At 48.7% G+C, this 14,237-nt stretch overlaps 1 protein-coding gene across 1 annotated transcript; it reads right to left on the bottom strand.

Moving 5' to 3' along the window:
* Positions 1–8,765: 8,765 nt before the first annotated feature.
* On the bottom strand, positions 8,766–9,614 carry LOC127346342 (uncharacterized). Its single transcript, XM_051372797.2, has one exon. It carries the CDS (start codon positions 9,490–9,492, stop codon positions 9,025–9,027), a length of 468 nt encoding a protein of 155 aa, XP_051228757.1. The 5' UTR covers positions 9,493–9,614; the 3' UTR covers positions 8,766–9,024.
* Positions 9,615–14,237: the final 4,623 nt, after the last annotated feature.

The following is a 14,237-nucleotide window of genomic DNA, read 5'->3' as shown; positions in this document are numbered from 1 at the left end:
TCGGTGCACCAGCCGGTGAGGCCTCCGTGGAAGCCACGCTGCTTCTTCTCCGCTGCTGGCTTCCGAGATCCATTGAATGATCTTCAGCATGCTGCGCCCGAGCTGCATCTCTTTCGGCGACTAGTACACTCACGGTTTTCTTCATCACATCCATTTCCGTTACCAACTTCGCCACAACATCTGCATCCCGATCCATCTTTCTCTTACGGCTTCTGTAACCGTACGGGTCATCGTTCTGGGGGAACCCTATTTTCCACGGAATGGGCCCCATGCCTCGTATACGTCCTCCGTGTTCGGGATTCCCGAGGGCTTTTGTCAGACGTCGTTCTCTCGTTGAACCTGATCCTCCCCTCTTGAGCCTCCCTCATTGCCTCAATAAGCTTTTGGGTGGGTGTAATTATTTTGCCCTGATAAACACACTCCCCTGTCTCCGGGTTCAGCGATCCCCCATGCCCGTACCACCAGCTTTTGGCCCTTGGGTCCCATCCCTCCGTACCTGGACAGATTCCTCGCGCCCTCAGCTCGTTCTCCATCTTCTCCCACTTAGGCTGCCAAAAGCGATACCCTCCTGGCCCCATTTTATGATTGTACTCCTTCTTGGCCGCATTTTCCTTATTTTTTTTCGATAGTTCAAGGAACTGCTCCGATTTCTTTTGCTTCACAAATTCTGGCCAATCATGTTGCGCTTTCTCATATTGTCCTTTGAAATCCGGAGTCTTGCCCTGGTTGACAAAGTCATGGGCTAGATTTTGCTTGTATTTCCGAATGCGTTGGCCATCCTAGAAAGAGCGAACTGTTTGACTAGCTTGCGCCTCTTCTTGTTTTCCGCAATCTTGTTACCCTCCTCATCGTATTTGCGGTATTCCGGAGGTAGAACGAAATGTTCCATAAGCTTGTTGAAGCAATCTTTTTTTTCTCTCTTATCGACAAAAGTGAAACCAACACATGCCTTCTTTGGCTCATTCCACTCCTGGCGGGTGATCGAGACGTTGTCTCTAACAACGGCTCCGCATTGGCTGACAAACTTGGTGGCGTTCTTGCTGGGCTCCAGCGGCCTGCCGGTTGCTTCGTCGACAACATCGATGGTGCATGTTTCTCCTGCTTTCATCGTCTTGGTTGCGCCACGCTTTGACGACGTACTCGATTTTTTCGACGATCCGGCCGAGGGCTAAAATAAGAAAGAGAGTCGCGCGCGTTAGTACACACACATTTATTCAAATCAGTTAGTTTGTATCACCGTACGCTCAATATGTATATATATATACCTCGGCGCCGGAGGTGGTTGCTACTTCCAATTGAAGATCGTCGTTTATCGACGTTTCTTCGGCATCATCTCGCTTGTCGACGGCGCCCTTCATCTTCACACTCAATGTTCATATAAGAATAGATATCATCTTCTTCTTCTCCGGTCGCACATATGGAATATCGCCTTTTATGATGCCGAACATATGGTCTTCAGCGTCCGGATCATAGTTGTCCAGAATCGGGTCAGCTCTATCGTCCGCCATATGTCAGTCCTGAAAACATGTAGTAAAAACAAATTAATTAAGTGAAGAAGGGGGGCGGTGGCGGTGGCGAAAGGGCGGTGGCAAAAGGAGGGGGCGAGGAAAGGGTGGGAGAGGGTGTCGCGGTATATGCGGGGTCACGGTGGCGAAAGGGGGGCGGCGGAAGGTAGGCGCGCGGTGGCGGTGGCGAAAGGGCGGCGGTGGCAAAAGCGCAGTGGCGGTGCCGTGTGTTCTCCTGTCCCCATTACCCCATCCCTGTTTGCTGTGGCTGTGCGGTGGTGGGATTGGCCGACTAGTCCGTCGTTAGCATATATATGCATGATGCAACCCACCGGACTTCTTTCGTGTCATGGGATTGCCCGTCTCCTCTAACATGTAATTCGTTTTTTGTTGGTTCATCAAACATGTTTATTTGGTTCACCCACTTTAGTTACATATTGTGATGAAACAACAAGTTACATATTGTGATGAAACAACAAGTTTATTTGGTTCACCGGCCCACTTTAGTCAAATTTTAGTTTTTTAGTCAAATTTTAGTTTACAATTTTAATTAACAACAAGTTTATTTGGTTCACCGGCCCACTTTAGTCAAATTTTAGTTTTTTAGTCAAATTTTAGTTTACAATTTTAATTAACAACAAGTTAATTCGTTTAAGTCAATTTTTAGTTTTTTTTACAAAATCTTTTGAAGTCAAATTTTAGTTTACAATTTTAGTTAGCAAAAACAAAAAAAAACAAAAAAAAATGAGATCGGGGCGCCGTACGTGTGTACTGGCGCGCCCCGCGCGCCCTCTCTCTCCCGCGCGGCGGTGGGCGGCGGCGGTTCGAGAGGCGGCCGGCGCACGCGCGCGGTGGCCGTGGTACTGCGCGGCGGCAGCGTGTGCAGCTGGCGCGTGTGCGGCGGCCGGAGAGTTCGCGCGGCGCGGCGAGTCGACGACGTACGTACGGGGCGCCGGGCCGGGGCAGCGAGGTCGCTCGAGGGCGGCGGGCTGCGGCCGTTGATGGCGGCGGCGAGGCGGCGACGTGCGAAGCGCGAGGCAGCCTCGACGGCGTCAGCCGAGCAGCGAGCGAGGGCGGCGACGTGCGTGCTTCACGGATCGACGGAGAAGACGAAGACTGAACCGCCGTCCGCGAGCGCGGTATTTATACCGTCAGGCTTTAGTCGCGGTTGGGGTCACCAACCGCGACTAAAGGGTACCCTTTAGTCGCGGTTGGTAACCCCAACCGCGACTAAAGCCTTTTTTCGCACCTTTTGCGGTTCCCGCGGGCTTTTTTCGAAATTATTTCGTTTCAAAAATGTTGAGAGTACATATAATATATCAAAAAATTCATAAAAATAAAACTAATTCAATTCAAAATGTTAAAAATACAAATTATATATCAAAAAATTAAGAAAAATAAAACTAATTCATTTCAAAAATGTTTAGAATACATATAATATATCAAAAAATTCATAAAAATAAAACTAATTCAATTCAAAATTTTAAAAATACAAATAATACATCAATAAATTCAGAAAAATAAAACTAATTCAATTCAAAATGTTAAAAATACAAATTATATATCAAAAAATTAAGAAAAATAAAACTAATTCATTTCAAAAATGTTTACAATACATATAATATATCAAAAAATTCATAAAAATAAAACTAATTCAATTCAAAATTTTAAAAATACAAATAATACATCAATAAATTCAGAAAAATAAAACTAATTCAATTCAAAATTTTAAAAATACAAATAATACATCAATAAATTCAGAAAAATAAAACTAATTCAATTCAAAATGTTAAAAATACAAATTATATATCAAAAAATCAAAAAGTAAAACTAATTCAATTCAAATTCTTAAAAATACAAATAATATATCAAAAAAATCAGAAAAATTCTTCCCGCCACTTTCTTCCCGCCACTTTCTTCCCGCCACTTTCTTCCCGCCTCTTTCTTCCCGCCACTTTCTTCCCGCCACTTTCTTTCCGCCTCTTTCTTCCCGTCACTTTCTTCCCGCCACTTTCTTCCCGCCTCCTGTCTTCCCGCTCCCATTTTTCCCGCCATTTGTCACTACATATAGGTAGCCCGGCTTGGCCAGCATTATCACATCTCTACAATCTCTCATCACTCTCTCATGGCTTCCACCGCACCCACCCTAACCTACCAGCAGGTGGAGGAGCTTTGCGCCTCGAACTACCCTTGCCCACCGGGCTACCGCGTCCTTCCTTTGGAGCCTAAGCGCCGGCGGCGTGCCGGTCCCTCCCGTCCCTCGTGCACTGCGCGTCGGCGGCCATCACGAACCACTACTACCTCGACCTCACGCCGGAGCAGCGGATGAATCCGCCGGCATCCCGATAACCAGCATACTTGGGACGCCTTCTTCATCAATCGGCGTGAGAGGGCGCTCGCCGAGTATGAGGAGGACGGTCTGCCTCCCGGAAACTTCCACGAGGCCGGCCGTCGGCTATGGTGGTACGGCGGACTCTGCAGAGCGTCATGGACTACATCACGGCCGGCGATATCCCCGCTGCGCTACCCTCGATTCGAGCCACGAGCGCCGCCCGACGACGACAGCGACGACAGCCGACGACGACGCCGGCAACTTAGAAGGCGACGACTACCAGTACAACGGCGGCGGCTATGAAGACTACGAGTATGCATATTATACGCCTAGGCAGGAGTATGACTAAATCACTCCAAATTTCATGTATGCAGGAGTATGACTTAGTCACTCCAAATTTCCTATATGCAGGAGTATGACTTAGTCACTCCAAATTTCATGTATGCAGGAGTATGACTTAGTCACTCCAAATTTCATGTATGCAGGAGTATGACTTAGTCACTCCAAATTTCATGTATCATCAGTGCTATCTCGAGTCAATTGAATCATTCGAAAATGGACACCAAACACATCACGGGTAATATAATTCACATGATTCATTCAACAAAGTTTGGTACAATTAATAAATTATTACACATCATTTCTTCCCTTGTGTCCCTGCTTGCTTACGATTGTGCCGTATCCATGGAGCATCCTCATCATTTAACTTAATGCTTGGGTCGGTGTTCACTTTGAAGGGCGGAATTTCAGCAAACATATTATAATCTTCTGACATGTCTGTCTTGTCCTCCACTCCCACGATGTTTCTTTTCCCTGAAAGAACAATGTGGCGCTTTGGATCATCGCATGATGTACTGATCGTTTTCTTATCTTTTCGTTTCCTCGGTTTGCTACTCATGTCCTTCACATAGAAAACCTGAGCGACATCTTTCGCTTGGACGAATGGTTCGTCAAGATAACCAAGATTGTTGAAATCCACCATTGTCATTCCGTATTGCTGGTCCACCTTTACCCCACCTCGTTAGCTTGAACCATTTGCACTGAACAAAGGGACCCTAAAGGAGGGTCCATAGTCAAGTTCCCATATCTCCTCTATGTAACCATAATATGTGACCTTTTGCCCATTCTCGGTTGCTGCATCAAAGCGGACACCACTGTTTTGGTTGGTGCTCTTTTTATCTTGGGCGATCGTGTAAAATGTATTCCCATTTATCTCGTACCCTTGGAAAGTCGTTATAGTCGAAGATGGTGTCTTGGCCAACATGTACAGCTGATCTACAACCTTATTGTCACTCATTAAATGTTTTCTCAACCAAGCCGAAAGTCTCCATGTGGGCCTTCCTAATCCAGGATTCGGGCTTCCCAGGGTTGTCCGAGCGTAAAATATTCTTGTGTTTCTCAAAGTACGGAGCCACCAAGCTGGAATTGGTCGAATCGTGTGGTGTGCTTGATCGGAGAATGGCCGTCCATACATATCATTGATTTCCTTCCGATCGTGCCTTTTCCACTTAGTCTCCCCTCGTGCCGCGATTGAGGAAGACCAATCGGCTTAAGGTCAGGAACAAAGTCAACACAAAACTCAATTACCTCCTCATTTCCATAGCCCTTGGCGATGCTTCCTTCTGGCCTAGCACGGTTACGAACATATTTCTTTAATACTCCCATGAACCTCTCGAAGGGGAACATATTGTGTAGAAATACAGGACCGAGAATGGAAATCTCATCGACTAGGTGAACCAGGAGGTGCGTCATAATATTGAAGAAGGATGGCGGGAACACCAACTCGAAACTGACAAGACATTGGATCACATCGTTCTGTAACCGTGGTAGAACTTCTGGATTGATTACCTTCTGAGAGATTGCATTGAGGAATGCACATCGCTTCACAATGGCTACTCGAACATTTTCCGGCAGAGCCCCTCAAAGCAATCGGAAGCAATTGCGTCATAATCACGTGGCGGTCGTGAGACTTCAGGTTTTGGAACTTTTTCTCCGCCATGTTTATTATTCCCTTTATATTGGACGAGAATCTGACGGGACCTTCATACCGCTCGGGCATTCAAAAAGATGACCTTCTCTTCTTTGGTCGTAGCGTAGCGGCACGACCTTGAAACCGTTCCGGATGCAGGTCATCGGGGTCTTTCAAACTTTGCTGGTCCCGCCGTGCTTCCTTTGTATCATTTGACTTCCCATACACGCCCAAGAAGCTTAGGATGTTCACGCAAATATTCTTCGTAACGTGCATCACGTCGATTGCAGAGCGGACTTCTAGGACTTTCCAATATTCTAGCTGCCAGAATATAGATTTCTTCTTCCACATGGCTACGTGCCCGTCAGCTCCCTTCGAACTGATTGTCCGCCAGACCCTTTCCAAAGATGACTTTCAAACCCTTGACCATATCAAAGACCTCAGCACCAGTGTGTTCCGCAGGCTTCGGCCGGTGATCTGCCTTGCCGTTGTAATGCTTGCCTTTCTTTCTTCCTGGATGACCTTTCGGAAGAAATCGACGATGCCCAAGGTACACGTTCTTCTTACAATTTGGCAAATGTACACTTTCAGTCTCATGTAAGAAGTGCGTGCATGCATTGTATCCCTTATTTGACAAATCGAAAGGTTACTAAGAGCAGGCCAATCGTTGATGGTTACGAAAAGCAACGCTCGTAGGTCAAATTCCTCTTCTTTGTGCTCATCCCACACACGGACACCAGGTCTGCCCCACAGCTGTAAAAGTTCATCAACTAATGGCCTTAGGTACACATCGATGTCGTTGCCGGGTTGCTTCGGACCTTGGATGAGCACCGGCATCATAATGAACTTCCGCTTCATGCACAACCAAGGAGGAAGGTTGTAGATGCATAGAGTCACGGGCCAGTGCTATGGCTGGAGCTCGTCGCCAAAAGGATTCATGCCATCCGTACTTAGACCAAATCTTATGTTCCTTGCGTCACTGCAAAATCTTTGAACTCTCTCGTCGATCTTTCTCCATTGCGTTCCATCTGCGGGGTGTCTCAACTCCCCGTCCGACTTACGGTCCTCTTTGTGCCATCGCAACAACTTGGCATGCTCTTTGTTCCTGAACAGACGTTTCAACCGTGGTATTATAGGAGCATACCACATCACCTTGGCGGGAACCCTCTTCCCGGGTTTACGGCCCTCAACATCGTCACCAGGGTCATCGCCTCACGATCTTATAACGCAATGCAGTGCATACCGGGCATTCATTCAAATTCTCGTATTCACCGCGGTAGAGGACGCAGTCGTTGATGCATGCATGTATCTTCGGAACCTCTAAACCTAGAGGGCAGACAACCTTCTTTGCTTCGTACGTAGTGGCGGGCAACTCGTTATTCTTTGGAAACATATTCTTCAACATTTTCAGCAAGTTTTCAAATGCCGAGTCAGCTACACCTGCCCGTGCCTTCCATCTCAGCAAATCCGATTGTGCAGCCCAGCTTTTTCAGACCATCATCGCATCCGGGGTACAGCGCCTTCCAGTGATCCTCTAACATGCGATCCAAATTCTCCCTCTCATTTTCAGTTTCGCAGCGTCTCCGCGCATCAGCAATGGTCCGACCAAGATCATCAACGGGATCATCACGTGCCTCTTCTTCACCTTCCCCTTCACCTTCCCTTCACCTTCAAAGCATCCTCCATGAAAGTATCACCGAAATGAGCAAGATAGCTTTCATCGATGAAATCATCCCCTTCTTCATCTTCTTCCATTATAACCCCTCTTTCTCCATGCTTGGTCCAACAATTATAGCTTGGCATGAAACCGTGCCGAAGCAGGTGCATGTGAACATCTCTTGAGGAAGAGTAACCCTTCGATTCTTACATTTAACACATGGACAGATAACAAAACCCCCGCTTGTTCGCATTAGCCACTACGAGGAAATCTTTCCAACCCGCACTGAACTCGCCGGAGAGTCGGTTACCGGACATCCATTATCGATTCATCTGCATTATTATAATATAAAATATATAATTAACCATCATGCATTTGTTAAACTAACTAGCTACAAACAATATAAATTAAACAATGAACTACACACACATGCACATTTTATCAACGACACATCAAAGGTTCAAGTTGCTAACCGCGATCGAGGAGGAAAAAATAAATGAGAAAGCTCAAGTGTGGCTCCAACACTTCATATCATGTTTGTTTCATGCTCTTGGGGCATTTCATCAAACACCTTATGTGCATAAGAGGAACCAAAAGCAAACCTAACACCCACTTGTGAAGCTTGTGAAGAGAATGGCACCAAATGGCTAAGTGTTGGCTGCTGGATGGGTATATATAGGGGAGGGGCTTTAGTCCCGGTTGGCCTGGCCAACCGCGACTAAAGGCAACCGAACTATTTAGTCGCGGTTGGCCTGGCCAACCGCGACTAAAGACCCCCCACGTGCACCGGCTGGCCACCGAGCGCCTGGGCCCAGGCCTTTGGTCGCGGTTCTCCTCCCGAACCGCGACTAAAGGTACCATTAGTCGCGGTTCCTGCAGTATCGCGACTTATGGGGCTCACCCGAAGCCTGTTTTTCCACCAGTGACACCGCAGAATGGCTATAGCTTTTTGTGGCCCCGTAGAGGAAATTAGCAGCTGATTGGTTGCTAGTTGCTACTGGCTTGAATGTGCAGATTTGGACATCTGAACAAACGCACTAATTGATAGAAGCTGGCACGAGACCTCAGTAACCTGTCGACGATAGATTTGCTGAATGGTGAGGGCAAGGAAAAGCCGTTTTCGTACCTCAATGGGGGTCCAGATCATCTCCAATGCTCCAGTGTTTCAGTTATCGATCACTGGGGAAAGTGTACAGTAACAAAAGCAGAAAATGCGCGACATAGTTTAACACAGATTATAAGCACGAAGTGAGCCAGAGAACATCACCAAGCTAATCATCAAGATCAATAGGACATTATCCATGTATAAAAACTACAATAGTTACCTCAGAAATTTACATCATGCGTAGTCGATCTGCATATATATACTCGAGAACAGTGTATAATCTATGATTAAGGACGATAGTGGTAAGCTTTTCTACAAGCTCGTACATAAAAAGAACCCAAAATATAACATCTGCGCAATTAACAAGAGCAAGTTCCATCCTCGAAAAAACAAGAGCAAGTTCGATCAGCATGAGAAACTTAAATTAATTAACAGACTCTCCTGCCGACAAGTACTCTACGACGCCCGAAGAAGAATCACCAGACACAGATGGAGCAGCAGGGCAACCATGCTCGTCGTCCTCCGGTGCACGGCCGGTGGCGGGGACGCCGACGTGGTGGACCCAGTGATCGGGTTGTCGTGCTGGTAGTACCAGGGGAACCACGGCAGGACCGGGTTCGGCGGCGGTGGAGCTGGCCCGGCCGGGACGGCGCTGTACGGCGGCGGGAGGAAACCCGGCATGACACCAGGCGGGGATAGCGGGAAGCCCCCAGGCGGTGGCGGCGGGTAGCTGCCGCCGAAGCCGCCGCCGGCGCCACCATCGGTTGCTGCTGGTGGCGGTGGCGGGTAACTGTTGATGATGCCACCGGAGTTTGGTGAAGGGAGGCACGGGTACGCGCAGACCGGCGAGTCCGCCTGCACCGTCGTGGTTGCCAGCACGGTGATCATGGCGAGGAGGACGGTGATCAGGGAGGATCTAGACATGTCTGCGTACTTGTGTGTGTTGTGTGGCAGAGACAAGAGAGCGCCCTGGATGTTTGTAGTAGGTGTACTCGGTGGTTGGACCGAGATGTCTTTTTGGTTACTCGGACATTCGGGGCTAAACGAGCTGCTGGTGCGTTTGATACTCGCATAAGATATCCGCGGGTGATGGGTACAAACCATCGCCCGCGTGGTTTCATGTAACGGGAAGTTTTGGGCCGCGGCTCATCAACATGCAGAGAGACAGTAGGCCTCGGATTTTTCCGGTTTTCTCGAGTTTTTTCTGGTTTTTTCTGGTTTTTGGCTTTCTTTCGATTTTTTTATGTTTTTTCTTTTTAACAAATTTTAAAGACGAGCAAATTTTAAAGTTAAGAAAATTTTAAATTCGAACAAATTTCAAAGTAAGGGCATCTCCAGCCGCGCGACGCAACCGTTTGCGTCCGCTTTGACCGAAAATGCGTCTGCCACCCTCTCCAGCGACGCGATGCAAAGTGACCGGGCCGTCCGCGGAGACGCAAACCTAGCCCAAATATGCGCCAGGTTTGCGTCTTTGCGGACGCACAAAGTGTCCGCTCGCATCTCCATTGGGCCCGTCTGGCAGCGAGTCTGCACCGAGGGCACCGCTTCGGCGGTCAGCGCTTCCGCGTCTGCGCCGCAGTCTTCGTCATCAATCGCGCGGCTACCTGTTCTGCGCGCGCACTGGCGGGCGGCGGCTGGGCTTCTGCGCCGCCTTCAATGGCATCGTATCCCGCGCGCGGTTGCCCTTAAAAGTCCACCGGCCGCGTCGCTCCTTCGCCCACACCACACCTCCACTCGCACCACCACCACCGCAGCGCCATGGGGAAGAAAAACGACTTCGAGGCCTCCGGCAGCGGCACCAAGAAGATCCCGCTCCCCGTCACGGTGGGGAGGCTCATGCACGGCAAATGGATGCCGTGCGATGACGCCTGGTCCGGCGTGCAGCTGCCTGGCGGCTGGCAGCTCAGCTGCCGCCGGGTGCCCATCCCTCCAGTACCTGCGCGTGAGCCTGATCGAACCGCGAGATCCGGCGCAGGAGGCGGTATCTGCCGGCGGACCTCCGCGCAGATCCGGCGTACGCCATCGACTCGGAGCTTTGGCGTACGTACCTGTCCACGGAGACGGACAGGAGAAGAAGGGCAGGCTTCATGGGCGACAGGGATTATCCCTTCGGCCCTGCACCGCCGGCTCGTCGACAGCAGGCGCCGACACGACGTTAGCAGACGCTGACGCGACGTCAGCAGACGCAGCACAACGACACCGACGACCGCGAGGACGACGACGACGATGAAGCCTACGCCGCGTACGACGACGACGACTACGTCGAGGTGCTCGCGTACCATAGCGAGGAGGTGAAGGACGACAACGACGTCGCTGTCGTCTTCCACGAATGGTAGCAGGTCATGGCGGAGGGCCAGAACTTCGACTTCCCGAAGAATATGACGGACGACGAGATGGCGAAGGTCGCCGTCCTCGTCTCCGAGTACGACGCGCCTGTGCAGCCGCCGCTGCCCCGCTGCGCCACCGCCGTCATGCCGTCGGGCCTGTCGGCAGATGAAGCACTTCGACAGGCGCTCCTGGAGTCGGCGGCGCCTCCTCCACCGCCGCCACCGCCGCCACAGCCTTATCCCTGGACGCCTCCTCCTCCACCGCCACAGCCTTATGTCTGGGCGCCTCCACCGCCGCCACAGCCGCAGCCCTGGGCGCCTCCACCGCCGCCACAGCCTTATGTCTGGGCGCCTCAACCGCCGCCACAGCCGCAGCCCTGGGCGCCTCCACCGCCACAACAGCCGCAGCCTCCTCAACCTCGAGCACCGGCGGTGCGCCCGGCGTACGCTCCCCCGGATGGCAACTGGCCGTGGGTCATACCGGAGCTCATCATGGTCGACAGCGACGAGGAGCAGCACAGCGAAGATGAGCATCAGTACGCGTTTAGGTTTTTTTAATGTTTTAGTATGTACATTATGTTTCATGTTTTAAAAAAATGATTCGTCCTAAAAAATGTGTCGTGCCGCTGGAGCCATCCCCTGACGCAAACGGACGCGCGGTCGATTTCGACAAAAAGGACCGACGCAAACGAACGCGCGCGGACTCTAAAATGCGTCGCGCCGCTGGAGATGCCCTAAGCAAATTTCAAATCTGAGCAAATTTTGAATCTAGGTAAATTTTAAATCTAAGCAAATTTTGAATCTGGGCAAATTTGTATTCTAAGAAATTTTTTAATATGAGGAAATTTCAATTCAGAGAAAATTTCAAATATAAATAAATTTTGAATCTGCGAATTTTTGAAACAACCGAACTAATGGGCCAAACCCATTAACGGTTTCCCCTTAGCAATGGTTATAAATCATCTCTAAGGCAATGGTTATAAACCATCGCTAAGGGGTGATGATTAGCTGCTCCTCTGATCCGGCGACCGATCGCCCCACCTTGCTCTGGCCTGTTGCTCCTCGGCTGGCTGCATATATGTTGGCCCACCATTCCCATCGCATGAGAAGCTAGCAGCATGGCTGCTTGCTTTTTCGACAAAGGTTAAGATATTAGTACCACAGAGATATCAATTATATTCAGTTATTAATGTCTTAATGGCAACATAGATGCATACAACTAAAAAAAGGACAATTACAGAAAAAAGTCTCGCTCACAAAACAAGGCAGCGGATATCACCAAGGCAGCACCAGAGATTCATCATCTTCAAAAACGATGTCTCTAAAAAGAAAATAGTGCACAAGCGCCATCATTGCCCTACATAGCCCATAGGTTTTCACCCAGAAGAAAATCCATGCTCACAAAACAATAACATCAACGAGGCCAGTGCAAACACAACCAATTAAGGTTAGATCTTCCGTTTTCACCCTGCAAGTTTTAGACTCTAATTTGTCATGTATTATTGCCCTAGCTTGCCGATGCCAAATGCTCCATTCCACGAATCAACAAGCAAAAATCTCATAGCCACCAGGACTCGAACCACCATTACGAGTTCTCAGATCTCACCTTCCATACCATTCTCTGTGACTCACTTCAGCATGAAACTAAAGACATGTCCCATGATGGCAACTGACCGCACAGCTTCGCATCGCCCACTCTGAAACAAAACGGTAATAAAAAAGATTGCATGCGATCGAATATCATCCAATCTAGCAATCTCCACGCATAAGACGCACTATGGAGTTAGCCGGCGGAGTCTCCCGGAACTCTCTGGCCAAATCAAGGAGGACATGTATCAAGTAGATATTCGTTTGGCGCAAGAGGAACCCTAGGACTGCCGTATTTCTTCAGGCCGAGCCCCAGCGCAACCGGCCATCACCAGCCACCTGACCCACTTTGAAAAGTCGGCAGATCAAGGGCGACCCTGGCCGCCATGCCCGCACGATGATGAACGGTACTGTGGCGGAGAATATGACGAACAGAAGGCAGTGACATTCATTTCGGGGGCACATAAGCTGCAGCCCTTCTGCCCACGGCCCACACTGCCGCCACTCGCATTGTCTTGCATCACCACCCCAGACTGCCACTCGACCACCACATCCTACCACCATGCCGAGCGGCGCGCCAGGCCATGCACGCCCCATCTACTCCACATGTGCACGCGAAGATGAGAAACATGAGGCCACCATCTTCACCCTCGTTGTCTTTGCCAGCCAAGGCGTCGCCACCATCGTAGCGCCCTGTCTGTAATTTTTTTTCCAAGCAACCCAGCCATGGGACAGGTTTTTATTATCAGGAGGTGACGAAAACAACAGTTGTTCCAGTAGCAAACACAAAGGAAAAGCAGGAGGAGGGATCGCCGCCTACTGCCAGCCATATGGCAAGCGCCAGCATCACCAAGCTAACAACAATAAAATCTATCTCAAAAGAAGGAAGCAATATTTGCAACAGCAACATCAACAGGGGCAGGTTAAGCATCAGCATCATCAGTTACCATGTCCTCCCCATCAAGATCTGCCATCTCCTCATCAGTAATCCGAAGATTTCTCCCAGTAGATCTCCTTTTTGTCGCCGAAGAAGTGGCAGCAGCAGCATCCGCAAGACTGAGAAGGCTATCAGCGCTAGCTTTGATGTTTTCTGAAAACTGATTAGCTCATTAGGAGATTTGACCATTTTTCTCTCTCGAAACAAGCTCTATTTCACAGTTTCCAAATAGCCCAATTGATTGCAGCCAGTCCAGCAATTTCCACGTTTCTGCTAGCAGGTACAAGGCGAGGAAACCACCAAAAGAATTGAGTGAAACTTTCAGGCCTGTTAGATGCCCCAACAACCATAGCCACAGTGCTCCAGACATATTTTCCTTCTGCACACTCAAAGAAAAGATGTGATATGGTTTCATTTTGATGAAAAAACTGGTAGGAAGCATTTCTAGTCCAATTTCTCTTCAGAAAATTATCTTTAGTTTAACAAGACTTGAGTGTATCTGACACTCAATGAGTAAAAACACATGAGTGATTATAGATCATGAATAATATGTACACAATCAGATGTCCTGTGCTCTAAAAGTATTATGAGCATGTACCAGAATGATTCATGTGATGATCATTGAAAAACAGTAAGAATATTCTTGAGTACTTAAGAAGAACCAAGGATATATATATATATATAGTTTTGTATGGAGAAATGACAAACAAATCGCTGTAAGGTGTTGCACCGATATTTGTTTTTGTCACATATAAAAATAAAATTTCAATCTCAAATTAGACTAAGTGTTGTTTAAAAGGTAGCACAATGAGCTAGAA

Source organism: Lolium perenne, chromosome 5 (genome assembly GCF_019359855.2).
Source record: "Lolium perenne isolate Kyuss_39 chromosome 5, Kyuss_2.0, whole genome shotgun sequence".
Lineage (NCBI taxonomy): Eukaryota > Viridiplantae > Streptophyta > Magnoliopsida > Poales > Poaceae > Lolium > Lolium perenne.
Note: the sequence above shows the minus strand (reverse complement) of the source record. Positions and strands in the feature narration are given on the sequence as shown.

Excerpts from the sequence above, each read along its gene's own strand:
- LOC127346342 (XM_051372797.2), bottom strand. The coding sequence starts at position 9,492 with ATGTCTAGATCCTCCCTGATCACCGTCCTCCTCGCCATGATCACCGTG.